This window comes from Pseudophryne corroboree, chromosome 11 (assembly GCF_028390025.1).
Source record: "Pseudophryne corroboree isolate aPseCor3 chromosome 11, aPseCor3.hap2, whole genome shotgun sequence".
In the NCBI taxonomy this organism is placed as follows: Eukaryota; Metazoa; Chordata; class Amphibia; order Anura; family Myobatrachidae; genus Pseudophryne; species Pseudophryne corroboree.
In genome coordinates, this window is record NC_086454.1 from 312,745,621 (window position 1) to 312,772,335 (window position 26,715).

The following is a 26,715-nucleotide window of genomic DNA, read 5'->3' on the forward strand; positions in this document are numbered from 1 at the left end:
AGGCATGGTAAGTGAGCGTGTGGTGCTCTGCCCTGCCCTCACTGCCTGTGATCTCTATTATGTGAACAATTAGAGGTGCGGGGGGCCCTTTGTTTTGATCTGGAGAAGCGCTGTCTAAGAGCCGGTGGGGGGCGGGGGGGGGGGGGGGGAAGAGGACGGAGGAGCTGTTTAAGGGCAGGGGGGGGGGGACGACAGAGGTGCTGTTTACGAGTGTGAGGGGGGAGAGGTGCTGTCTGAGAGCTGGGGGGGAGAGGAGAGAGGTGCTGTGTGAGCTGGGGATTGGGGGGGGGGGGGGAGAGAGGTGCTGTCTGAGAGCTGGGGGGGAGAGGAGAGAGGTGCTGTCTGAGAGCTGGGGATGGGGGGAGGGGAGAGAGGTTCTGTCTGAGAGCTGGGGATGGGGGAGGGGAGAGAGGTGCTGTCTGAGAGCTGGGGATGGGGGGAGGGGAGAGAGGTTCTGTCTGAGAGCTGGGGATGGGGGGAGTGGAGAGATGTGCTGCCTGAGAGCTGGGGATGGGGGGAGAGGAGAGAGGTGCTGTCTGAGAGCTGGGGATGGGGGGAGTGGAGAGAGGTGCTGTCTGAGAGCTGGGGATGGGGGGAGGGGAGAGAGGTGCTGTCTGAGAGCTGGGGATGGGGGGAGGGGAGAGAGGTGCTGTCTGAGAGCTGGGGATGGGGGGAGAGGAGAGAGGTGCTGTCTGAGAGCTGGGGATGGCGGGAGGGGAGAGAGGTTCTGTCTGAGAGCTGGGGATGGGGGGAGAGGAGAGAGGTGCTGTCTGAGAGCTGGGGATGGCGGGAGGGGAGAGAGGTTCTGTCTGAGAGCTGGGGATGGGGGGAGAGGAGAGAGGTGCTGTCTGAGAGCTGGGGATGGTCGGGAGGAGAGAGGAGTTTTCTGAGAGCTGGGGATGAGGCGTGACCTTGTTCCAGCTAGACCACACCCACTTTTACTAGGCCATGCCCACTCTTGCGCGCACACCTACAGAGCGCGCATGATACCAGCTCTTCAGCTTTCTTGGAGACAATTCTGGGCTCTTTGACTGAGACTAGTTGGCCACCCCTGCAGTAGTAGCACTATTTCCACACATACAACTGATCATCATATGCCCTTTTATATTCCCGCTAGCATAGCATGAGGAATGAGCTCTGCCTACTGATTCGTGCGGGTTATATACAGAGACAGAGATTATTTCCTGCAATACTGTAGTCACCATGGATCCTCCTGTGTCCTGTAAGATGCTGCCAATTGTTCCCGGCCTGTTACCACCTCCGCCATCTCTGCCGCTGTCAGTCACTCAGTTGCTGCCTGTCATTCCTTTCCTACCCCCATAAAGTGTCATGACCTAATAGAACATCCAGAGCCAGAACAAGACCCCATTGGGCCCTAGGCAGCATACTGGTTTGGGCGGCCCCCCTACTATATTTATAGAAAAAACAAACATAAAAAAGAGGTCGGGAAATGCAGGTGGAAATGCCTAATGGGTCCCGGGCAGGAATCCAGCTTGCCTATTGGATGATCACGCTATCATCTGTTACCTTTTAGTTATACTCTAGTACGAGGCCTTGAGACTATTTCACCATCATATATCGTGGGGCAGGGTTGTGTCCTCCTAAGTGGCTGATAAAGTTACCCCTATGAAATATTGCGTTGCCCCTCCCCTTCCCCAATTCCAATATATTGGTCTAGTTTGCCATAATTAGTTCATGATGTGAACTCAGCTTTACTTGCAGTAGTTCTATCAGCGCTGATGTACTGTATATCGGTTGGGTTACCAGTAGAGATGTGCACCGGACATTTTTCGTGTTTAGTGTTTTGGTTTTGGATTCGGTTGCGCGGCCGTGTTTTGGATTGGGACGCGTTTTGGCAAAACATCCCTGAAATTTTTTTGTCGGATTCGGGTGTGTTTTGGATTAGTTTTTTTTTTTTTTACAAAAAACCCTCAAAACAGCTTAAATCATAGAATTTGGGGGTCATTTTGATCCCATAGTATTATTAACCTCAATAACCATAATTTCCACTCATTTCCAGTCTATTCTGAACACTGAACACCTCACAATATTATTTTTAGTCCTAAAATTTGCACCGAGGTCGCTGGATGACTAAGCTAAGCGACCCAAGTGGCCGACACAAACACCTGGCCCATCTAGGAGTGGCACTGCAGTGTCAGGCAGGATGGCACTTCAAAAAAATTGTCCCCAAACAGCACATGATGCAAAGAAAAAAAAGAGGCGCACCAAGGTCGCTGTGTGACTAAGCTAAGCGACACAAGTGGCCGACACAAACACCTGGCCCATCTAGGAGTGGCACTGCAGTGTCAGACAGGATGGCACTTCAAAAAATACTCCCCAAACAGCACATGATGCAAAGAAAAAAAGAGGTGCAATGAGGTAGCTGTGTGGCTAAGCTAAGTGACACAAGTGGCCGACACAAACACCTGGCCCATCTAGGAGTGGCACTGCAGTGTCAGACAGGATGGCACTTCAAAAAATAGTCCCCAAACAGCACATGATTCAAAGAAAAAAAGAGGTGCACCAAGGTCGCTGGATGGCTAAGCTAAGCGACCCAAGTGGCCGACACAAACACCTGGCTTCTCATCAGACGCTTTTAATTTTGATTTTTGGGTCATTTTACTGAACTTTTGTAGTATACTTGATGACACAGAGGTAGAGCAGTGGACTACTGTACCGTACTGCTATATATTATATACTGGTGGTCAGCAAAATGATGCACTGTCCTACTACTATATATATACTGCGCACAACTTAAATACTTATATTGGCAAGTTTACGCTTCTCATCAGACGCTTTCAATTTTGATTTTTGGGTCATTTTACTGAACTTTTGTTATTTGGATTTTGCATGCTCTCTACTATGACATTGGGCATCGGCCTTGGCAGACGACGTTGATGGCATTTCATCGTCTTGGCCATGACTAGTGGCAGCAGCTTCAGCACGAGGTGGAAGTGGATCTTGATCTTTCCCTATTTTAACCTCAACATTTTTGTTCTCCATTTTTTAATGTGTGGAATTATATGCCAGTATCAATAGCAATGGCCTACTACTATATATACTGCGCACAACTGAAATGCACCACAGGTATGGATGGATAGTATACTTGACAACACAGAGGTAGGTAGAGCAGTGGCCTTACTGTACCATACTGCTATATATTATATACTGGTGGTCAGCAAAATTATGCACTGTCCTACTACTATATACTACAAATACAATGCAGCACAGATATGGAGCGTTTTTCAGGCAGAGAACGTATAATACTGGTGGTCACTGGTCAGCAAAACTCTGCACTGTCCTCCTACTATATAATACTGGTGGTCCCCAGTCCCCACAATAAAGCACACTGAGCACAGATATTTGCAGCACACTGAGCACAGATATGGAGCGTTTTTCAGGCAGAGAACGTAGATATTTGCAGCACACTGAGCACAGATATTTGCAGCACACTGAGCACAGATATTTGCAGCACACTGAGCACAGATATTTGCAGCACACTGAACACAGAAACTGAGAGAACGCCAGCCACGTCCTCTCACTATCATCTCCAATGCACGAGTGAAAATGGTGGCGACGCGCGGCTCCGTATATAGAATACGAATCTCGCGAGATTCCGACAGCGGGATGATGACGTTCAGGCGCGCTCGGGTTAACTGAGCAAGGCGGGAGGATCCGAGTCTGCCTCGGACCCGTGTAAAATGGGTAAAGTTCGGGGGGGTTCGGATTCCGAGGAACCGAACCCGCTCATCTCTAGTTACCAGTATTTATATTCCGTTAGTAAATAGCCCCTCTTTATAGCTTTTTGGAGGTTTTTATTACTGTTTTCTCTTTTTTATTTTATCCAGGAGTCACTTCCATATCTCAGAGTGAGGAGAGCCACATTCATCTCAGGGTACAAGTCAAAGACCTGGGTGATCATCCTATGGGATATACCGCCTCCGCAGACCTGGAAATTATTGCTGCAGAAAATACTTGGGTCGTCCCTAGCCCGGTGTCCGTACCAGAGAATGATGGAGCAACCTACCCCCGAATTGTATCTAAGGTAAGTAGAAGTAAGTGACAATGACAAATGCTACGTTCGTCTGCACTGACAATGCTATGCCCCTGGAACCCATAGCAACCAAACAGACCTATTGCTTTTTGTCTGTGTTGGATTAAAAAAGCCGTCATAGGATAATATAGATTTAATCTCAGTTATGAGATAAACCCCTGGAGTACAGGAAGTAGTTGCCCATATCAGTCACTACCATTGTAATTGTTTATGAAATGTAAGGATGAGTTTGATTGGCTGTCAGCTTGAAACCGTCTGTTTCTCATAAACAAATAAGCACAAAGAACTGATTTCTACCAATAATGAATGTATTGAATTAGTGGTGTGAACTCACCCCGGCACCGCAGCAAATATGAGCTAGTATATAGCCTCATATTTACCCAGTATAGCCTCAGACACGATCATATAGCCTCATATTTCCCCAGTATAGCCTCAAACACTATCATAGAGCCTCATATTTCCCCAATACAGCCTTACACACCATAGTACAGCCACATATTCCCCAATATGTCCTAATACAGCCTCACACAACACTGTATAGCCTCCTATTTTCCATTGTGTCCCTCTGCATTCTCACACACCATAATATAGCTTTATTTCCCCCATATTTCCTGTAAAGTCTCCCAATACTATATGACTTACAATAGAAACAGTAATGCTGAATAATTATAGTTAGATTGGGTTTATGATAGAGATGAGCGGGTTCGGATTTACTCGGTTCTTTACACCAGAATTATCGCCATTTCTTATTTTCTGGATTTTTTTTATTGGCTAACCAAAACACGTGACGTCCGATAGCCAATAAGGAGTTTTGGGTAAATCCGAGTAAAACCGAACACGCTCATCTCTAGTTTATGATTGGTTATTACAACCATCTTCTAAAAATATAAAATAATCTACATACATTCCAGTTTTATTAATCCTAGTTACTTATCAATGCACTGTATTTATCTGTCTGCAACATTTCTGTATTATACAGTACCTATCTGTCTGCAACATTTATGTTAAACTTATCTGACTATAATGTTTATGTATTATACCTGTCTGCAACGTATTTATATTATGCATTTGTGCAATGTTTAATATCATACCTGTCTTGAACGCTTAGTGGTATCTCTAGGGCAGGGGTGTATCTTCCTATTGGCCAGGATGGCACTCGCCAGGGGCGCCGGTCAAGAGGGGGGCGCCGCCCGGCAGTGCCAACTGCGCCAAGGGGTAGAATGACATAGTACTCACTGAGTACATACCTTAGCAGTGATTATCCACTGCCGGACTCTCAGAAGCGTATTGCACTCTGACACTCTCTGTGACTACAGTCACAATGATGGTGAATATAGCTTCACCTCCTCTTCCTCATCCATTCCCCTTCTCATTGGTCCCACGCGATCTGTCACCAGCCACTAAAATCAGCACCAGTCAGCAGTGCAGCATGAGCATACCTGTACATTTTCTGCGGTACCGTAGCTGCACTGCATGGTCTATCCTGGCAGTCTGGATCACAGCTTACAAAGAGCTCTGTATGGAGAGGTATCTAGACCAGTCACTGCCTGTTCAGCTGTGTTGAGACTACAAGTCCCAGCACACCTTGTCAACTGGATTTGCTGGGACATGTAGTGCCATCACACCTAGAGAGGGGTTTTTAACTGTATGTATGTGTGCATATATCCACTCGGTGTCCCTGTCCGCACCCTCCTTGTAATTCCCCCTCAGTGTCCCTGCCTGCACCATCCCTGTAACTGCCCCCTCAGTGACCCTGGGCATACACTCCTGTAATTCCCTCTCAGTGTCTCTACCTGCACCCTAACCGTAATTCCCCCTCAGTGTCCCTGCCTGCACACTCCTCGTAATTCCCCCTCAGTCTCCCTGCCTGCACCCTCCCCGTAATTCCATCTCAGTGTCCCTGCCCGCTCTCTCCTCGTAATTCCTACTCAGTGTCCCTGTCTGCACCCTCCCTGTAATTCTCCCTCAGTGTTTCTGACCTCAGCATCCCTGTGACTCCCCCCTCAGTGTCCCTGCCCGCACACTCCTGTAATTCCCCCTCTGTCTCCCTGCCCGCACCCTCATCATAATTCCTCCTCAGTGTCCCTGCCTGCACCCCTCCCTGTAATTCTCCCTCAGTGTTCCTAACCTCAGCCTCCCTGTGATTCCCCCCTCAGTGTCCCTGCCCGCACACTCCTGTAATTCCCTCTCAGTGTCCCTTCTCGCACCCTCCCTGTAATTGTCCCTCAGTGTCCTTGACCTCAACCTCCCTGTAGGCCCTGCCTCTCATTTTTCCTACCCGAACCCTCCCTGTAATTCCCCCTTAGTGTCCCTGACCTCAGCCTCCCTGTGACCCCCCCCCCCCAGTGTCCCTGCCCACAACCTCCTGTAATTCCACTTCTGTGTCCCTGCCCGTACCCTCCCCGTAATTCCCCCTCAGTGTCCCTGCCCACACACTCCTGTAATTCCCCCTCAGTGCCCCTGCCCACCCACTCCTGTAATTCCCCCTCAGTGTCCCTGTCCACACCCTCCCTGTAATTGCCCCTAAGTGTCCCTGATCTCAGCCTCCCTCTAAGCCCTTCACCTCATTGTCCCTACCTGCACCCTCCCTGTAATTCTCCCTCAGTGTCCCTGACCTCAGCCTATTTGTAACTCCAGAGCCGGCCCTAACCAATATGATGCCCTAGGCAAGATTTTGGCTGGTGCCCCCTAGCACCACTGCTGGTTCTGCCTCTGACCTTGCACATTTTTCCCAGCACCATTACCCCTCACCCATAGCAGTCCTTGTACCCCCTATATTTTAAATAGGAACAGTTCGCACATTTGACGCACAGCCCAAAAAGGGGCATCTTCTTGCTGGGAAGGGGCATGGCCACACAATAGTAACCCCAATTCCAATTAATCCACACAGTACTGCAACTTTATTCACATTTTATCTTGCGATAGTGTCCATAATTCATATTACATCCCACAGTAGTATCACTTTACCTTATAAACGTTACTCCTCACAGTAGAGCCCCTTATTCACATTATATCACACTGAATTGCTCCTTATTCACATTACACCACACCTTATTGCTCTTTATTCACATTAGACGACACAGTAGTGCCCTTTCTATTTGCAACACCACATAGTAGAGCACCTTATACACATAATGCCACACATTAGTAATGCATTTATACACAATTCCACACAGTAATGCCCCTTACACATATGAGACACATTAATGTCCTTATAAACATAATGCACCTTACACATTATGACAACCTTTATTAATGCCCTTTTACACATAATGTCCCTTACACACATGCCGCACATTATTAATGCCCTTATACACATAATGACACACATAGTGCCCCCTACACATTTGCTGCACATTATTAGTGCCCCTATACACATAATGACACACATACATTAGTACCCTGTTACACATATGCCGCACATTATTAATGCCCTTATACACATAATGACACACATAGTGGCCCTTTACACATATGTTGCACATTATTAATGCATTTTCACATGACACACATAATGCTCCTTACACATATTCTGAACACTACTGCACAACCAACCCACTCACATGCACACAGCACTCACACTTCCACTAACACTGTGACCTCTGCCTCTGCTTGGATACAGATGTGTCCACACAAATCTTGCATCAATGCTAACGTCGGGCACTTTGTTTATGAAAATGCATCTTATTTGCATTACTATGTGGCTAGGATGCACAAGCAGCTTCTGTTGATTAAACTGATATGCAGCATGCCAATATACTGTGTGAGACTGTGGCTGTATCTGCATATGAAATGCTACATACAGAATATAGGCATGTTGCATATCATTTTAATCAGCAGAAGCTGATGATGCCCCTAGGCATATCAAATGCCCTAGGCAATTGACTAGTTTGCCTATGCCTATGGCCGGCTCTGCAGTAACTCCCCCCTCTGGGTCCCTGGGTGGGGGAGGTGGGGGGTGCCAGTTCCTTACTCTGCCAGGGGCGCTCAGACCCCTAGATACACCCCTGCTCTAGGGCAGTGATTTTCAACCTTTTTTTTACTCGCGGCACACCGAACAATATTTTAAAATTGCCAAGGCACACTATCAGTTCCCCACTGAAAAAAAACAAAAACAAACCACACACACATTGGCCCTCACAGTAAAAAAAAAAAAGATCCACACATACGTTGGCCTACACAGAAAAAAACAATCACATTGCTTCCCACATAAATCATGTTGCTCCCCACATCAATCCTATTGCTCCCCACCTGAATTATTCACATTGTCCCCCCATAAATCCTTATTCTCCCTACATAAATTCTATTGAAATCCTATTGTTCCCCACAGGAGAAATAAAATAACAAATATTATCAGCTGTCCTCCTCCCTGTCCCTCAGTGGCGGGAGTGGTTCATAGTGGAGTTCTGCGAATACTGAGCAGCGGGCGGTCGGGCAGGTGTGGATGTGGGTGGGCAAGGAAAGCTATGTATGCAGGCAGGAACTGGAAGATGTGTATGCAGGCGGGAGGGCTGGCTGGGTGGTGAGACGCGGCGGCCGTGACCTATGATCTCACATCGTTTTCAAGGCATAGGTCATGGCCGGAGCACGACTGATCCTCTAAGAAGAGCCCGGGCCAACAGTTCATTCTGAAGGTGCAGGAAGCTGCTCTGGCTCCACGGCACACCTTGCAACTGGTCACGGCACACTAATGTGCCATGGCACACTGGTTGAAAAAGCCTGCTCTAGGGCTTAGATATCCATTGATAAAGCTAAATATTTATCTTATTTAAAACCCTTTAAGAGGTCTAAGAACACTGCACGCTATTGACGTATGGAGTACCGTAAGGGTACGCACGTTGCGTAACAATCGCTTAGCCGTGGTCGAGACGCTCAAGCGTCACGTTCGCTCACGGCCAAGAGATCACAGGCAGGCACGCTATTGGCTGCTGACTAACGTAATGGTTCGCTATAGCGTAGCGGACGCTCGGGACCACGAGGAGATCACCAGCGGTGTAGACGCTCACAATGTTAAACCTTTATATCTAAACCATAAACAATGTAATATGCAGTAAAACCTTAGTGTAGAGATAGGGTGTAGATGCAACACAATGTAACCTTATTAACTTTAAAGCTGTTCGAGCGTCACCGACGCTCTGAGAATACTTAACACTATAAGAAATACACAACTACCGGGCTTAGGGTCTAACGCCTTATATGAATGTTATACTTGAAAATGAATAATACAGTACAAGTCATACACTACAATATAACATAGACTAACTAACCAGATAACTACACAGGAAATACAATACAATACTATTACGTTTTAAGGGAATACGAGAGAAAGAGGAGGAGAGAGAGAGAGAGAGATATAGAGAGATATGGGTCAGAATAACAAGGAAGACAATATGATTGCGGAGAAAAACTTACGCACAAAGGGGAACGATCGCATGCGCCTCTGGACATCCAGCTCCCGATTATCAGCAATGAGAACCGTTGAAGAGTGAGCTGGATGTGATCGGCTTGTCTATTTATGCCCCACACACAATACAATTCAATGGTCTCTACAATCTCATTGTTCATTGGACACAGGAACTCGTCTTCGCACTACAACAAAAGGTCATAGGTTGATTCATACAGGTGGGCTGTGACAATTTCCAACTGCTCAGGTGGGTGGGAAACTAGGTTTCCCACGCGATGGATAAGTAAGTGCAAATAATAGTAAATGGACATAAACTTCTTATGTCCATAACTATTCGCACGAGCGATTAATTCGCTTCAAACCAACACCGGAATATTGCTAATTAAATACTCTTCCGATGGATACTAAACACCACTGTATTACTCCTGTCTGACCCTTCGTATCAAACAAAGAGGGATTTCTCTGTCCATGAACATTCTACATTAACTAAACTTTCAGAATCTATCAAAGGGACCATGATCTACAAAATACATTATATAGTGAAAATATGTAACGATACAATACCGTAAATGCACATACCGTGCGCATACCGTGCGCCTGCGGGTGCCCGCAACAGCGAGTATGCGCACGCACGGGAGAGCGCACGCATGCGCAGCGCGGACCTGTATGAGGTGCAAATATGGCAGTGTACATCGTGATATTTTTCTGACTTTGACACCATTTTCCACATGTAATACATTTTTGAAAAGTGCATCAAAAACGGTGTCAGAGATGGAGTCCCCATCACTGCGGTGTAAAATATGAATTCCGTCTGTAACTTATCTGCGCTACCAGCACAACAGACGCCACACAGGAAAGTGTAAGAAAATGCACCAGAAGGCATCACTGAAGCTTGCATTAACACCAGTGCTATAGGGATCGGTAATGCCTCGGAGAAGGAGTGCAAACGGGAGACTCGCAGAGCGCAGGACAAATGTTTTTGTGAAATAAAAAGGCATGTCCTGTGCAAAGACGCCGGGCACCATTCCCCCATAATCCTTAGCGTTGCAGCATCTCTCTTCCGTGTTGTGAGTGAGAAACATGACGCAGCAATGTACTAAAACCGTGGCAACCCTAGTCAGCGCTGCGTATCTGTCAGCTTGTTTAGGAAGTTCCCAGTTGTGATAGAAAAGGAGACAGTAACGTAAAGTTAGACAGTCTAGTGCTTGCGAAATGTCAGCGGGGAATCCCTCAGCGGCCTGACTGGAAAATCTCCCATCTCCATGATCACATTGCTATTTAACAAGGTCATTTACATGAAGAAGAGCAGGAACCCTGGAGGAGACCCATAAGCCCAAATGTAAACAGCACAGCCATTCCACAGACAGTTTTAGGGGATCTGAATTCTGATTTATATACGACCCTTATAGAAGTGTTAGGTTCACATTCTCTCCTTGTTAGGAGCGGCTGCGCCGTGTGGGAGTCGCAGGCCTCCGTCCTGTTTCATAACAGTAGATACGGGCCATCTTTCAACACGGCACCAACCAGCCAATGTTTGTGTCTGCTGTTACTATGGCAACGGTGGATTCCGCTCAAATTTACTAGGCCCTGGATGGCTGGATTACATTTATTTCGTGCATCGTGGCTCAGAGCCCCTTCTGTGCACAAACTTCTGCTCAAATATAACAATATCTGCAGCTCTTCATGATAATGAGTGCAAGTCTATTATATTGCTGGAAATAGGGAACCCTCTACTAGAACGCAGGAGGTCTCTCTTCTGTGATCGCTGCAGATACCTGCTGCGATTCAGATGGTCCGACCTATCCAGCTAGCTTCCGTCTGTTGGACCGGATCCCAGCTAAATGTCAGCCCTTTCTCCAAAATTAATTACAGAAGGCTATTAATTTTAATTGAATTTTGTTGTAGGAATTCTTAAAAGATACAAGCTTGATTTTTTTGTTTTTTATTGTACTTAAAACACAGCAAGTGTTTGAAATATACATATATTCGGCCCTACCTTAAATTATCCATATCAGGTCTACAAAAATACCACTGACCTATTTGTTGCTTACTGGATACTAGTTGCCAGGCTTGGACTGGCCCACAGGGGTACAGGGGAAACCACCGGTGGGCCTGGGGGCCCACCCCCTCCTCTAGTAATCAGGTTCCAGACTGTGCTGCTGCTGTTACTAAGCTAGTACATTATCTTGCATGCACTACAGTATTTACTGTATATATATATCTAGGGGACTAACACTTGCAAAATGGTTAGGCAAACCAATGGGGTGGCTGGGCACACCCCCTCTTGAGACTGGCCACACGCCTAAACATGGCTCCCTACAACTGCATCCCCCAGTGGGCCCTACATGCCCCAGTCCGACACTGTCAGTTGCTTATACAGTGTATGCATGATAGCTTCTGTTATAGCTTTAGAAAGGGATCGGTATGTTATACCGCCGCTCAGGATGCGGAATGTCAGTATACTGACATCGCCATCCCTAGCAGTGGAATGCCGGCAGGGGGGCGAGTGCAATGAAGACGCTTGCGGGCTTGGTCGCGAGCTACGCCTGCCATAGGTTATATTCTCCCTCTATGGGTGTCGTGGACACCCATAGAGGGGGAATCACCTACCTCGCTGATATACTGGCAGCAGTATGGTATCCCAGTCATGATCCCGGTGTCGGTATTGTGACAGCCGGGACCCCGACGAGCGGTACGCTGACCGCATACCTTTAGAAACAGTCAGGGACTGATTCAGTGGTGGATGCTAACTGAACGCAATGCCGACGTTGGCACAATTGAGCGAGTATTTGCTACTGTGCATGCACAAATATTTCCGGAACCTCCTATGGCGCATGCGTTGCCCTGATGCACAAAGGTGCTACTGCATACGGGATCGCCGGTATGAGAAATGGAGTAGTCAAGCAACGGGCATTCCTAGGCGGTGGTCCGAAGTGAGTGCAAACAATATCCGTCAGGTGGGTGTGGTTAGGGACTGTTGGGGATGTGTCAGTGGAACCAGGCTGCATTACCATTTGCGTAGTCGCTTCGGCGGAGGCCATGTTCAAATGAAGAGAAACTGCGCTGGTGCAAGCAACCGCGGTGAACATGATGATTCACCGATAGTGGACTGTCTTAAGCCTCCGGCGGTACTTCTGCTTACATGGGCATAAAAAATGGGCATCTCAGGATCTACACTCTCCGGCATACATTAGTGCACATAGAGAAGACAGTAAGTAGCATTTGCATAATATCGCACCTGCCAGTTCCAGATTTCCCACTAGGCACGTGAGGCACGTACCTATGGGTGGCACCTGCTGGGGCGGCACAGCAGTTCCCCTCCACCCCAAACCAGGGGAGCCGCACAGCAGTCCTCCCCCCTGCTCATGGCGGTTCTAAGTGTGGCGGGGATAGCAGGGCGGGTAGTCACCCCGTCAGCGCTATTTCCGCTGCCCACATCTCCCCTGCCACATTAGAGGAGTGTCATGACGGTCCCCACCCGCATCAGAACAGCAACACAGCAGTCCCCGCCCCTGACCCACCCAGCATCAGAGCAGCTTTCAGCTAAGCAAGTTTATAAGATTTGTCCATTTCTCCCCCTACTTGAACCCTTATTGCAGAGACTACTGTAATCTAATCCTTTCTGGGCTTCACATCTCATGCCTCGCTCCTCTTCAGTCTATCCTTAACTCTGCTGCCCACCTCATCATCTTGTCTTCTCGCTCTACCTCTGTTGCCTCATCTGCCAGATACTTCACTGACTCCCTGTTGCTCATACCGATTCAAATATATTTATCTCATCTACACAGCCCTCAACCACTGTAGTCCTCTACGTCTCCATCATCATTTTCACTCAGACTCCCTCCTGCACACCTCACTCTGCCAGTGATCGCCATCTCCTCTCCTCCCTGATCTCCCACTCCCATTCTCAGGACCTCCCATGCCGCTCCCAATGAAGCAGCCATAACATCTGTTTCACCTGAAATTTTGCCTCAATTTTGTTTATCTCTGCTGGTATCTAGTTAGTGACAATGCAGCCAGATGTTTTGCAGTGTAAGAACTGATATGTCAGTAAGACAGAGATAAGCGGAAGTGATAACAACTGCAATCTACCACGTTGGAACATTTCTATAAAAAAAAGCAAAAGGGAAAAAAACGTTGTGCCACTTTTCACCCACCTGGATCATTACCACCAAATGGTACATCACAACAGGTTCTTAGTAATTGCAGGTGATGCTTGATGTCCCCACAGGTGCTGTGGAATAGTACGGAGGTGCAGTATCACCTATCGGGAAACTTTGAAGGTGATCTGTTCACAGTTGATGAGAATGGGGTCATTTATCTGACAGAAGAACTAGACCGGGAGAGTCAAGCTGAGGTGGGCCAGATTCTGTGTAACGTATTCAAAACCCTCCAGGCAACATAGAGAAGAGGTGGGGGGGGGGGGGACAATAGTGGTGACACAGCAATAAAACAACACATTAGGTAGGATGAGGACATGGGGTGAAGGTTGACCAACTCTCTGTATCTTGCAGGACAAATGGTAGCAGTCACAGGGATGGGAGGTAGTTCAACATTTGATGAGCCCATACCCAACTTACGGTTGAGGATACAGCTGCACTGAGTAGGACAAGAGGAAGGAAGGACCTGTCCATAAGAATTTACATATTAAGAAGAGTGGTGAACTGTTGTGGGGGTGACCCAGGGAGAAGAGAAGAACAGGAAAGGAGAGAAGAGTGGAGATTTAGAAGGAGAGTTGCTAGGATGAGTTGAAAAGATGTGATTTGAGTTCACATTTGAGGCTGATGAGACTGGTGGAAAGACTGTGTTGGAGAGGGAGTGAGTTCCAGAGCAGGTGTTTGAGTAAGAGAAGTCTTGGAAGTTGGAGTGAGGGGAGGTAACTAGGGTAGAGATGTGGCAGCGATCAATGGAGCAGCAGAGGGTCCAGGAGGGAGTGCAATAAGTGATGAGTGAGCAGATGTAGATAAGGGAGGTGTGACTAAGGGCTTTACATGCGCTGGTGAGGAGTTTTATCTGGATTCTGAGGCGGATAGGGAGCCAGAGAAATAGATTGCAGAGGGGGGAGGCTGATGCAGAGAAGTGAGAGCACCAGATGGAACGAGCAGTAATGTTCAGAATAGGCCAGAGAGGAGGAGATTGTTTTTATCAAATTCAGATAATTAGATAATAATAACCCACACATTTCATAATTATTTAGTGGAAATGATGGGAGAGAGGTCCCTGCTTACAAGAGATTACATTTTAAAGGGAAATTGGTGTACATAGGGAGAGGCTAGCAGACCAGTGTGGGGCGCAGATTCTGGAGAGTTAGGAGGAGGGGTACAGTGAAAATACATTACATTTTTAGGGCAAGTTTAATTAGGCCTGATTGAGCATGGGATGGGATGGCTTGGGTGGGGTGCTGAGGGCTTTGCAGGTGTGTAACAGGAGTTTAAATTTGATTTTATAACATATAGGGAGCCAGCAGAGCGACTGACTGAGGGGTCAGTGAATGGATTGAAGATGAGAGTGGGGTAGTGGGAAGAGGCTACAGTAGTCGAGGTGGGAGATGAGTACGTGGATGAGGATCTTGTGGCATCAGGGGTGAGAAAGCGCTTGATCCCGGAGATGTTGCAGACATGAAAGAAGCAGAAGTGACAGGCATAGTTGCATGTACACAGATCATACAGTATGTCTCTTCATAAAGATCAATGATCTCACAGGTGCACACAGCCCAACACTGCCTCTTCCCATCAATGTTGTTATCATATTATTAATCATACACGGAGCATTTTCTTTTAGCTTTATACTGTATCTTTCTCTAGTACCTGATCAATGTGTCGGCACTGAACAATGAGAAGATGCTGCACAGCGACCCCTTAGAGCTGATAGTTTCTGTACTTGATGAGAATGACAATGGACCAGTCTTCCCCCATAACACCTATAATGTGGAGATTACAGAGGCAGCTGAGAAAGGTGAGGATTGTGAAGACTCTTTTGGGCCTGTTCATTGTTATACGCTAATAGCCAAAACGCAGAGTATGTGAGTTGCAGCGACCAACACCAAACTACTGGAGCAATTCAATATTACTCTGCTGCTGGGACCGCTGTGTCCCCTGAGCTCACACAGGTGCACAGGGAGGGCATGGAATGATCTTAATGGCTCCCTCTTGCAAGCCGGACCTCCTTCCCACAGGAGTGGGGCTGCGGCTAACGCCATCCAAGGAGGACGTCAGTTCCCACAATTAAGCTCCAAAAACTTTCAGTAATCGAGCTTGATGAATTTAAGTGCACATACTAGTGTGTGGGGACGTGAGGCACAGTGGGACTGTGCTATGAGTAGAAGACAGCAATAATATCTACTGCATTGCAGAAACAGGGATAACTACTGCATTACAGCAATACCAAATGGGTCATTACTAAACTGACTCTGGACTTGTGCACTAGGTTTATTTTGTCAGGATGACCGCAGACCAGCATCCATCATACAGTTAGTGTTCATACAAGGCACCAGCAAAGGTCCCAGCTCCTCACAGAAGCTCCCAAACAGCCCTATAACTAACTGAGGCCTTCTCCCTAGTCACCAGTTAGCTTTTCTGGCATGGGTCATCTAGATAAATCCCCCAGACACTCTTTTTATACCTAAACTCCTCCTCCCCTTCCCAGTCTGACAGGCAAATAACACTTCCACCTTGCCTTCATAAGGGAGTTCCTCACAGCTGCTCTGATTAGTTGCATGCCTTCAGCTGCACCAGGCTGCAGGGGAGAAATGCACTGAAGTCAGTTAAGCAGGTAAGACACACATTCTCTATCCTTCAAATGCATGACTTCCCTGGGCTTAACAGATGAACACCTCTGGTTCCTTTGAAGCACACTGCTGCTATTTCCACATTATGAATACACAGGATAATGCCTTCATAAATAATAATTTTATATTTGGTGAGCAGCAATAGCATCAGATACATAGGCACAGCTTCATATAGATGTATCATGTATCACATCCGTATTTATTAAGAATATTATTATTTATTTACAGTTCATTATATAGCTCAGCATATTCCGTTGCGCTTTACAATTGGAAATAACAGTGTTAAGACAAACTAGGTAATTACAGACAGACATAGAGGTAGAACCAGAGGCAGAACTCTGGGAGGCAATGGAGTCATCTGCCGCCGGGCTCCTGCTCTGAAGGGGGGCTCTTCTCCCCCCATTCTGTGACACCATTGAAATAAGTTAATTGATGGCTGCCGCTATCTTTTCACTATATGAAGTTACTTCTCTGACAATTACACATAACTTCATATAGTTAAAATTCTCATGCTTCCTGTACTGGAGCAAATAGCTCCATCAGTAAAGTGTCTGCTGTCAGTGGGTTCTAATCCTGGGTATGACTGCTAAGAAATGGGTGATTTAAAATAAAAGACAATGAAATGTATATATACATATATATATATATATATATATATATATATATATACAGTATATAAAAAAAATTCAGAACACTCCATACACACATACACACCCACATACATATATGCACACATACATACATATATTTATCTAAATATAATGGGGAAGCGGCAACTGGTATGAACTTACGCCACTGGGTAGAACAATAAGACCGCAATTTAAAAATACACAATATCACCACCACAAGCTGCTCAATTAATGGTGTCCGTTCCTATGAGTATATGGACTGCAGATAGGTGAACAGAAAATGATGTATGGGCTGATTGCACAGTCCTTATAACTTTACAGCTGAACTGCCGCTGGAGGTATAGTCCCTTGATGGAATCCCTTAGATGAATGTTGGGGTCCTGGGTCCTCACCAGAATGCAGTGTCTTTAGGGGGTAATTCCAAGTTGATCGCAGCAGGAATTTTGTTAGCAGTTGGGCAAAACCATGTGCACTGCAGGGGAGGCAGATTTAACATGTGCAGAGAGAGTAAGATTTGGGTGTGGTGTGTTCAATCTGCCATCTAATTTGCAGTGTAAAAATAAAGCAGCCAGTATTTACCCTGCACAGAAATAAAATAACCCACCCAAATCTAACTCTTTCTGCACATGTTATATCTGCCCCCCCTGCAGTGCACATGGTTTTGCCCAAGTGCTAACAAAATTCCTGCTGCGATCAACTTGGAATTACCCCCTTAGTGCGGAATGGATGTAAAATAACACCAAGAGGCATAGTGTTCACCAGTAGATATTCTGCAAATGTGATTGGAAGTCCAATATGGTCTGGGCACACAGTAGGCAGCTTCCAGTAAGTGGTGGATGATCAGGAACAGCACTGACGCGTTTCGCTGAAGGTCCTGCAGCTTTTTCAAAGATATAACCAATCCGTGATATAACCAATTTGTCTGAACGACAGGTTTTGTCAATTTTCCAGTATTTGGGAGCAAATGGTCAATAGTCATTTGCTCTCATCCATTACCAGATTTTCATTGCAACCACCCTGATCTGGCAGATTATCTGCCAGATAATTGTATAGTGTATACCCAGCATTATATATACGACCTAAATGTCATTACTAATCATCTCTATCCTGCAGGTTCTCTGCTCATTGAGCTGAAAGCTGAAGATGCGGATGACCCTAGGACTGAGAATGCCCACATAACCTACAGTATCGTCAGTCAGGAGCCCCTTCTGGACATGGAGAAGCTTTTCCATGTAGGGGCGGATTCTGGGCACTTGACACTGCTGGAGGCTGCCATCGCTAGGAGATATATTCTGCAGGTGTCAGCCACTGACCTTGCTGGGGCACCAGGAGGTAAGTGACATCTGACATGTCTAATATGGGTGTGGATTAAAAAATCAACAGTATGTAGATAGTGAATATCTTTGCACCAGATGGTCGGCAGTCCACAGGGTCAAAAGGTCAACAGTTAAATGGTTGACATGGACTTAGGTCAACATGGTCAAATGGTCGACATACAAATGGTCAACACAGAAAAGGTCATCACATTTTTTTTGTTCTTTAGCCCTAACCCTCCCCCTAGTGCCTAACCATGGGGCCGACTTAGAGGGTCATTCCAAGATGATCGCTTGCTAGCTACTTTTTGCAACGCTGCGATCAGATAATCGCCGCCTATGGGGGAGTGTATTTTTGCTTTGCAAGTGTGCGAACGCTTGTGCGGGGGATCTCTACAAAAACATTTTGTGCAGTTTCTGAGTAGGTCTGAACTTATTCACCCGCTGCGATCACTTCAGCCTGTCCGGTCCTGGAATTGACGTCAGACTCCCGCCCTGCAAACGCTTGGACACGCCTGCGTTTTTCCAACCACTCTCAGAAAACGGTCAGTTGACACCCATAAACGCCCTCTTCCTGTCAATCTCCTTGCGATCGGCCGTGCACATGGATTCTTCGTTAAATCCATCGCTCAGCAATGATCCACTTTGTACCCGTATGACGCGCCTGCGCATTGTGGTGCATACACATGCGCAGTAGTGACCAGATTGCTGCACTGCAAAAACTGTCAGCGTGCGAACAGGTCAGAATGACCCCCTTAGACCTGATCGCTAGGCTGCGATCAGATATGAACTGTGCATGCATATGCACCGCAATGCGCAGGCGTGACGGACTGCGGCAACGGGGTTCGCCGGTCAGCGACGGGATGGTGCGAAAATTCCGAACAAAGGTAGAGGGCGTTTGTGGGTGGCAACTGACAGTTTTCTGAGAGTGTTTGGAAAAACGCAGGCATGTCCAAGCGTTGGAAGGGAGGGTTCCTGACGTCAAATCCAGTCCCGGACAGGCTGAAGTGATCGCAGCGGCTGAGTAAGTCCTGGGCTGCGCACAGACTGCACAAAATAAGTTTGTGCATCTCTGCTACACATGCGATCGCACACTTGCACAGCTAAAATACACTCAACCTGTAGGCGGCGACTATCCGATCGCAGGGCTGCAAAAATCGCTGCCTAGCGATCAGATCTGAATTACCCCCCATAGCCCTAACCCTGGTGCCTAACCTTAACCGTCCCATTCCACAGCCTAACCCTCCGCCAAGTGCCTAACCCCTGAACCCAACCCTAAAAATCATGAATAAACATGGGTCGACATTTTCTGTGTCTAACATTTGCATCTCCTTTTGAATTTGTCGACCTTTTGATGCTGTCGACTTGCATACATGTTGACAATTTAAATGTCCACCTTTTGACCCTGTTGAACTATTGACTGTTGACCATCTGGTGTCGACCTTAACTGTCTATTTACTGTGGATACCGTCTAATATAACTCTACCATCCGTTCAGAGCTGTTTATGGTAAACTAGTTACCGCCCGTCAAAATGACGGAACAACATAACAGTGATGTCTTGCTCCATTTAGCGCCATATAATGGCCTAGGGTGTGCGCAAAACACTTGAATTCCCCCATAGAGGTGAGGAGCAGCGTTAGCTTTTTATTAAATAGGATGTACTGGTCTACATGTTGAAAACTGGAACCTTGCAGAATCTCTTCCTTTCTGAAGCTACGACACAGGAGGTTTGGATGTCCGCTTCCTTCTTATAATACTATATGTGCTGAAATTGTCTTCTTCATCTGAGTTTAATTTTATTTCCTTTAGCATTAGGGAGATATCGGGGACAGAGGATGTGAAGTAATTAAGATGAATGCTGTTACAATTGCACGCGTGCTTGCCACCAGATGTTATACTGTACCTAGGCAATTTGATGTTAATTGCACTTTCCTCTCATAGGGGGTATCCAATTATCGGTGAAAAATCATCAGGTGCGAAAAACAGAAGTTTTTTGTGATGTTTCCCGATTTTTCAGCAATCCTATTAGGACACCCGAAAAAAGTCCACTCTCGCGTGAAGACACACACGTTTGCACCCCCGAGAAGTCTGCACTTCTTGGGGATTTTATGTTGCCTGCCTGAGGATAGCTTTTGGTGAACCCATTAGCCGCAGTTAATTACCATGGCTGATTGGATACCCCCCCATAGAGCCTGATCCATAGATGGACGCAGATGACACAGTTGCTGCGTCTTTGTACCCTGCAGCTGTGCAATAATATGATAATATGATAATGCTCTCTTCCCTCATGTGCTTATCCTTTCTTACTGTAATAATATTCAACTGCACCAAATCCAGCAGTCTTCTGCCACCTGATACTTATTCCAGTGTCATCTGCTGATGTAACTATGTTTATTTACCCTGTACTTGTCCTATATTGTCGACAACTGTAAGTTGCTGTTTTCCTGCTTGATTATTTGTTTATGTACTCTGTAATTGGGCGCTGCGGAACCCTTGTGGCGCCATATTAATAAAGGATAATAATAATAATAATAATGCCGCAGGAAGCATCTTGTGTACGTAGATGCCTCCTGCCGAATACTCTGATCCGCTGCATGACCATCGGACAGCTTACTCAGGTTGATAGGTAAATCAAGCTCCCAGGCCTGGTGAAGCTGTGTCCAAGAATGCATCCACAATGTTCAGCACACCCAGAAAACAGAACAGCACAACCTTTGTTTTCTGAACCCTGGTAATATCGCCCCTTCCCCGCACTCAAACACAAGCAGCACATCAATCATGCTACAGTGTGTGGTTCCTGTGCATGCGCTGATCTGAGTAAATCAGAGAACGTCGCAAGCATCGGGTTTACACACCTCTCTGAATTAGGCCCATAGACTGTTTGCAATCTTTTATGAATGTCACTCCCAGGCTACTTTCTCCGGCCCAGCCTCTGCGGCCAGGCCATACAGCCCTGTGCATAGGGCAGCAGAACTGCAGGGCTGCAAGGCTAACTACTCTATCATTAGCTTAGAACATTGCTTCTGAGTCCTGACTTCTGTGGAAATAAAAACATTCTCCAACGTCTCTGCCAAAGATTGTGCCTGCGAAAACTGGGGCATACGTCCCCACTACCTTAGGGGTGGGGGTCCGGGTTGCGCATCATGGAACAATGTGTTTAGTGACCGATGAGCCGGAAAATGGCTGTCACACAGCCTCTTCAGAGAGGATAAGGCTTACTAGGACTGGCACATTATGGAAATGTAATTACTGCTCTGCTTCAGAGAATAAGCTATTGAGCAGAGAGCAGCGGTGTGAGAGCCTCTTCATCCAGCCTTATCGACTGCATTATTGTGAGATTCCCAATTAAACTTCACTCTGTTCTTTAAGGCTCACGTGTCTGTCTGCAGTTACTAAACAGCGGCCCACAGCGTCACGACCACCTTCCCTCTACCATCTGCTGCTGGTGAAAAACACACAGCTATTATTCACATGGGGACCTGGAAGGGCCGGTTCACACCTCTTCTAAGCTCACGTTTTTTATAAATGAAGGGAGAATTACACACAGGCTTTTTTTTTATACATTAAAATAATATGTGGTTGGTTATGTCTGAAATTTCTCTGATATGTATCAAAATGGGATTGGCACCTTGGGACGACTTTAATTTACTGCCTGGCATGCGTCAGCCTGCGACTTTTACTAAACAAGAAATAGCTTTATATTTCTGCCTTGTTTTTAGACGCTTCATATTATCTAGGCAGAATTGTTTATTCTGTTCCTCTTTCACATAAAATAAAACCGCTTGATGGATACATGGCTACCAGCAGCATAGAGCAGAGCTTTGTTGTATCCAAGGGGGGGGGGGGGGGGGGGGGAAATACACAAACCCCTCTACCTAGATAACATAAGCATGAAGTAAGCGTCAGTAAAATTGTCAGGGGGGCTTATAATAGCTAGTTAATTATAGTCGTTTGAAGATGGAAAACTCCTTAAAGGTGATGAGAGGCTGACATTAATGGCCGGATTCTCAGCCAGATGCAATCCAAAATGCGGACAGATCTGCAAACTGCACATGTGCCACAGACACATATTGCACATCTACGGCTCCAAGCATACACACACAGGCGGAGATCGCAAATGTGGATGGATTGGGCCGTTTCTGGGTGGTCATTTACCATGTGGATCTACAGAGCAGATCCATCTTATGGGAGCACGGCCATAGCTAAGGGTGAGTGAGCAGTGCCAGGGCGCTGGGACCGACGCCGTTGCAGCCAATACTAGAGTTCCAACTGGAGCTCTGGTACGCAGCCTTTGAAGAATATCCAGGCAATGTTCTGCTTAGTAGTGATGGTTTCCCTGCCCCCTATGCATGATGTCACAGGTTTAGCAAGCAGGGCCGGCTCCGTCTCTGCAGGGGAGTGCCACGTGACTGTCATGGGCACTCTTTCTGTTGGTTCTTTTGTGCCTTGCATGGTGGTGTGCGTAAGCCCTGATACTAATAGCGACAGCTGCGGGTGGAAACACAGGGTTCGGCGTGCCCTTCACATGAAGACTGACAGATAATTCACATACAGAAAGAAAGAAAATGCAGGTGCACACTCTAAGCACTATGAACACTGGTAATCAGAACAATTGTAATAAACTCTACAATTTAACATGGAGTAAAATTGGGGTTCTTAGCATAATTTTGGACAAAAAAGTGGGCCACCTACCACGGCCAGGTAACCTCATCCGGTGGGTTCCTAACGTCCCTAATTCTGGCATATAATATAAAGATAATCAGCATAGTGAGGCGGATATCCGCGTAAGGTGTCAAGCAGGCTGCTACGGCCACACGGTACAGCAGCCACAAATGCGCCCTGCTTAGAATCAGGTGACTTGCTGAAGACTCAGTGCATTGAAAGCACAGTGTACTGTATGTGTAGCATTGGCCTTTGGTGCATGTGATCTGTACATAAATATATTGCTTGACAGTCTTCCTTTATATTCTTTCCCTAGGTTTAATTGCTATGTGCACGGTTATAATTGATGTCAAGGATATAAATAACCATCCCCCGATATTTGTGGAGAATCAGGTAAAAGAGATATTTTGTCCCATGAATGTTATTGTAACAGCTGCTGAAGTTCTATCCTGGTTTCAGCTGAGTGTAGCTGTGTAGGGTAGTTCGGTACCAGTAATGTTCTTGCACAGAGGCGTAACTCTGGGAGGCAATGGAGTAATCTGCCGCCGGGCTCCTGCTCTGAAGGGGGGCACCTCTCCTCCCATTTTGTGACACCATTGAATTAAGTTAATTGATAGCTGCCGCTATCTCTTCAGTGGCCAACTTCATCACTGGTCTCTGCACCTTACAAATCACACCCTTTTTATTATACTGCTTTCACCCTGCTGTAAGCCAAGGTTTACAGAACTCATAATCCAGAAGTAAGGTAATGGACAGATATCGTGACATTGGGGAGTGAGATATTTATATGATGCCGTGATCTCATTTCGCTGTATGTATTATTACACATGATACATGTGTACAAATGGCAAAGTGGTGACTGGATCTGTGCCAAATCTTACTTCAGAGACACTAGAATGTGGCTGTTGACTTCTGGATTATGAGTTCTGGAAACAGCCTTGAAAAAGGGACAGAATAGTCCCGAAACGCGTTGGCCTTTGCCCTGCTGTGCCTTTCCACCACCAGACGGACACCTTTGAATGCTGAGGGTCACGTGGACGGTTATTGGGAATCTAATCTCAGGAGCCATTAGCAGGGTATTTCCCGAGGTACTCTGCTTTTTCCAACACCTGCGGCTCCCATCTACCCCACGGGTATGATTATCTTCCTGCCTTCAGTGTGATTTTACCTCATGTTTTTTTATATTTGAAAATATATGTCTATGTACATGTTTTATATTACATTTTATTTTATCATACATATCATGTTACTATGAGGTAGATTTAATAAGCTCCGTGAAGTGATAAAGCGGAAGGTGATAAAGCACCAGCCAATCAGATCCTAACTACCATGTCACAGGCTGGGGGGCAGATGTATTAACCTGTAGAAGGCATAAGGAAGTGATAAACCAGTGATATGTGCAAGGTGCTAATGCACCAGCCAATCACCTCCTAACTGTTAATTTACATATGGGAGCTGATTGGCTGGTATGTTTATCACTTGCACATATCACTGGTTTATCACTTCCTTATGCCTTCTCCAGGTTAATACATTTGCCCCTGGGTTTGAAAAATGACAGTTAGGAGCTGACTGGCTGGTCCTTTATCACCTTACACTTTATCACTTCTCCGAGCTTAATAAATCAGCCCCTATATTTGATATCCATCATTTATATTGGATAGCAAGGAGTCACAGGATCTAGCGCCCATAAGGGAAAGGTTACATCCTTTTGTACTGCTCATCTTTGAGGAAGTCATCTAGGGGACCCCCATACCCCCCCTAAGGCTTGCTTTTGATCTTATACAGTGCCACATTTACCCCCACCCTTTATAAAAACTCATAATTAGGTAAACTGCTCGTGAATAGGGCCAATAACACGATTGAAACATAAAATCATCAATCAATAAAAAGAGATCAGTCTGTAGCAGACTCGCCACTCATAAGTCTTAAAATTGTGGACTCTGGGCCTGATTCAGGCAAACGCAGTGCGACCGCAATTTCAGCAATGGGACACCAGCACGCATGCGCAGGTCCCGTCCTGCGCGTGCGCATGCAGTTAATGTGGTTGGCTTGCATTAACTGCGAACGTGCCCTGATTGACAGGCAGAGGCGTTCGCGGAGCGGGCGATGGAGCGTTGCGGAGGTGACGTGGTGGAGGGGGGGGGGATGGGGCGTGTCGGGGAAGTTTTCTGGGCGGCTGCGTGTGATGAAAAAATGACGGCAGGACACCAGCCGTCGGCTTCCTTGGTTTCTGCGACCACGCACTAATTGCGTCACGATCGCAATTAGTGTGTGGTCGCAGTTGGTGTGCGGCAGGTAGAATGCTGAGCAGCCTTGACCTGCGATGGGTGACCCCCAGCACGCGATTGAAAGAGTAGCAGAATCTGATACTCTTACTGAATTAGGCCCTATGGCCCTCATTCCGAGTTGATCGCTAGCTGCTTTCGGTCGCAGCGCGGCGATTAGGTGAAAAAGCGGCATTTCTGCACATGCGTACGGGCCGCAGTGCGCACGCGCGAAGTACTTTCACACAAAACTATGCAGTTTTACACAAGGGCGAGCGACGCTTTTCTGTCGCTGTGTTGATCGGTGACTGATTGACAGGAAGTGGGTGTTTCTGGGTGGTAACTGGCCGTTTTCAGGGCGTGTGCTAAAAAACGCAGGCGTGACAGGTAAAAACGCAGGCGTGCCTGGGGAAACGGGGGAGTGGCTGGCCGAACGCAGGGTGTGTTTGTGACGTCAAAGCAGGAACTAAACTGACTGAAGTGATCGCAAGGAAGGAGTAGGTCTGGAGCTGCTCAGAAACTGCATGAAAATTTTTACGAGCAGTTCTGCTAACCTTTCGTTCGCACTTCTGCTAAGCTAAGATACACTCCCAGAGGGCGGCGGTTTGACCATTCAAATAATGTCATGTGTTAGCAGATATAATACAGCCCCATCTGGATGAGGAAACATGCTTCTATGGAAGCTGAGGGCACTTACCATAGCAAAACGCGTCAAGCGCTTTCCTATACTGGACCAGACACCTACCTGCACTGGACCTTTGTTGGACTATTTACCATCCTATTCTAGACCAGCATCAATGCAGAATCAGATTTCCACCAGAGAGAGGTACCGTCAGTACACCTAGCGCCTTTAGTCCTATTGGAGAAACAGCGCTATATAAATAAAATTATTATTAATTATTATATTAAATGCAATGTTTCCTGCTAAATAGTCTGTTCGGATTCATCTCCTCATCTGGCTGGATGAGCAAGAGCCTGGTGCCCCTCAGTGTGAATGACTCTTGACCATATGGGGGTCTCTTTCTTATCAAGTCATCACTTTACAACACCAGATTGAGAATTCGTTCAAACACACCCTGAAAAAATAGTTAAAAACTAACATGAACATTACATGCGTTTTACTGGTGTATTTTTAACGCATTTTTCATGGTCCATGATGAGCATTTACCAATCCAATCTATTGTATTGCTACCGTGTGTTAGCGCCATGTCATTCAACTGTGAGAACGGCAACATATGTTTATTAACATGAAAAGCTCCAAATAACCCAATAAATTTGGGACCATGTATCTTTCATAGCTTGTTCACACCTATCGTATATGGCAGGGAAGATGACGTGTGCCACTCCAGCTGAAGCATTATACATGGGAAGAAAGGGAAAAATAAAAACATAGGCCCTCATTCCGAGTTGTTCGCTCGCTAGCTGCTTTAGCAGCATTGCACACGCTAAGCCGCCGCCCTCTGGGAGTGTATCTTAGCTTAGCAGAATTGCGAACGAAAGATTAGCAGAATTGCAAATAGAAATTTCTTTGCAGTTTCTGAGTAGCTCGAGACTTACTCTGCCACTGCGATCAGTTCAGTCAGTTTCGTTCCTGGTTTGAC

The 26,715-nt window shown here is 46.5% G+C and overlaps 1 protein-coding gene across 1 annotated transcript in view; it reads left to right on the top strand.

Annotated features, from left to right (window-relative positions):
* CDH16 (cadherin 16) overlaps positions 1-26,715 on the top strand; it is a 297,936-nt gene that overhangs the window by 64,848 nt on the left and 206,373 nt on the right. Inside the window, exons 4-8 of the mRNA XM_063946223.1 lie at positions 3,849-4,045; positions 13,690-13,815; positions 15,263-15,413; positions 17,988-18,206; positions 23,167-23,243. Coding sequence (XP_063802293.1) covers positions 3,849-4,045; positions 13,690-13,815; positions 15,263-15,413; positions 17,988-18,206; positions 23,167-23,243 — 770 coding nt within the window. The remainder of the gene's footprint in view (positions 1-3,848; positions 4,046-13,689; positions 13,816-15,262; positions 15,414-17,987; positions 18,207-23,166; positions 23,244-26,715) is intronic.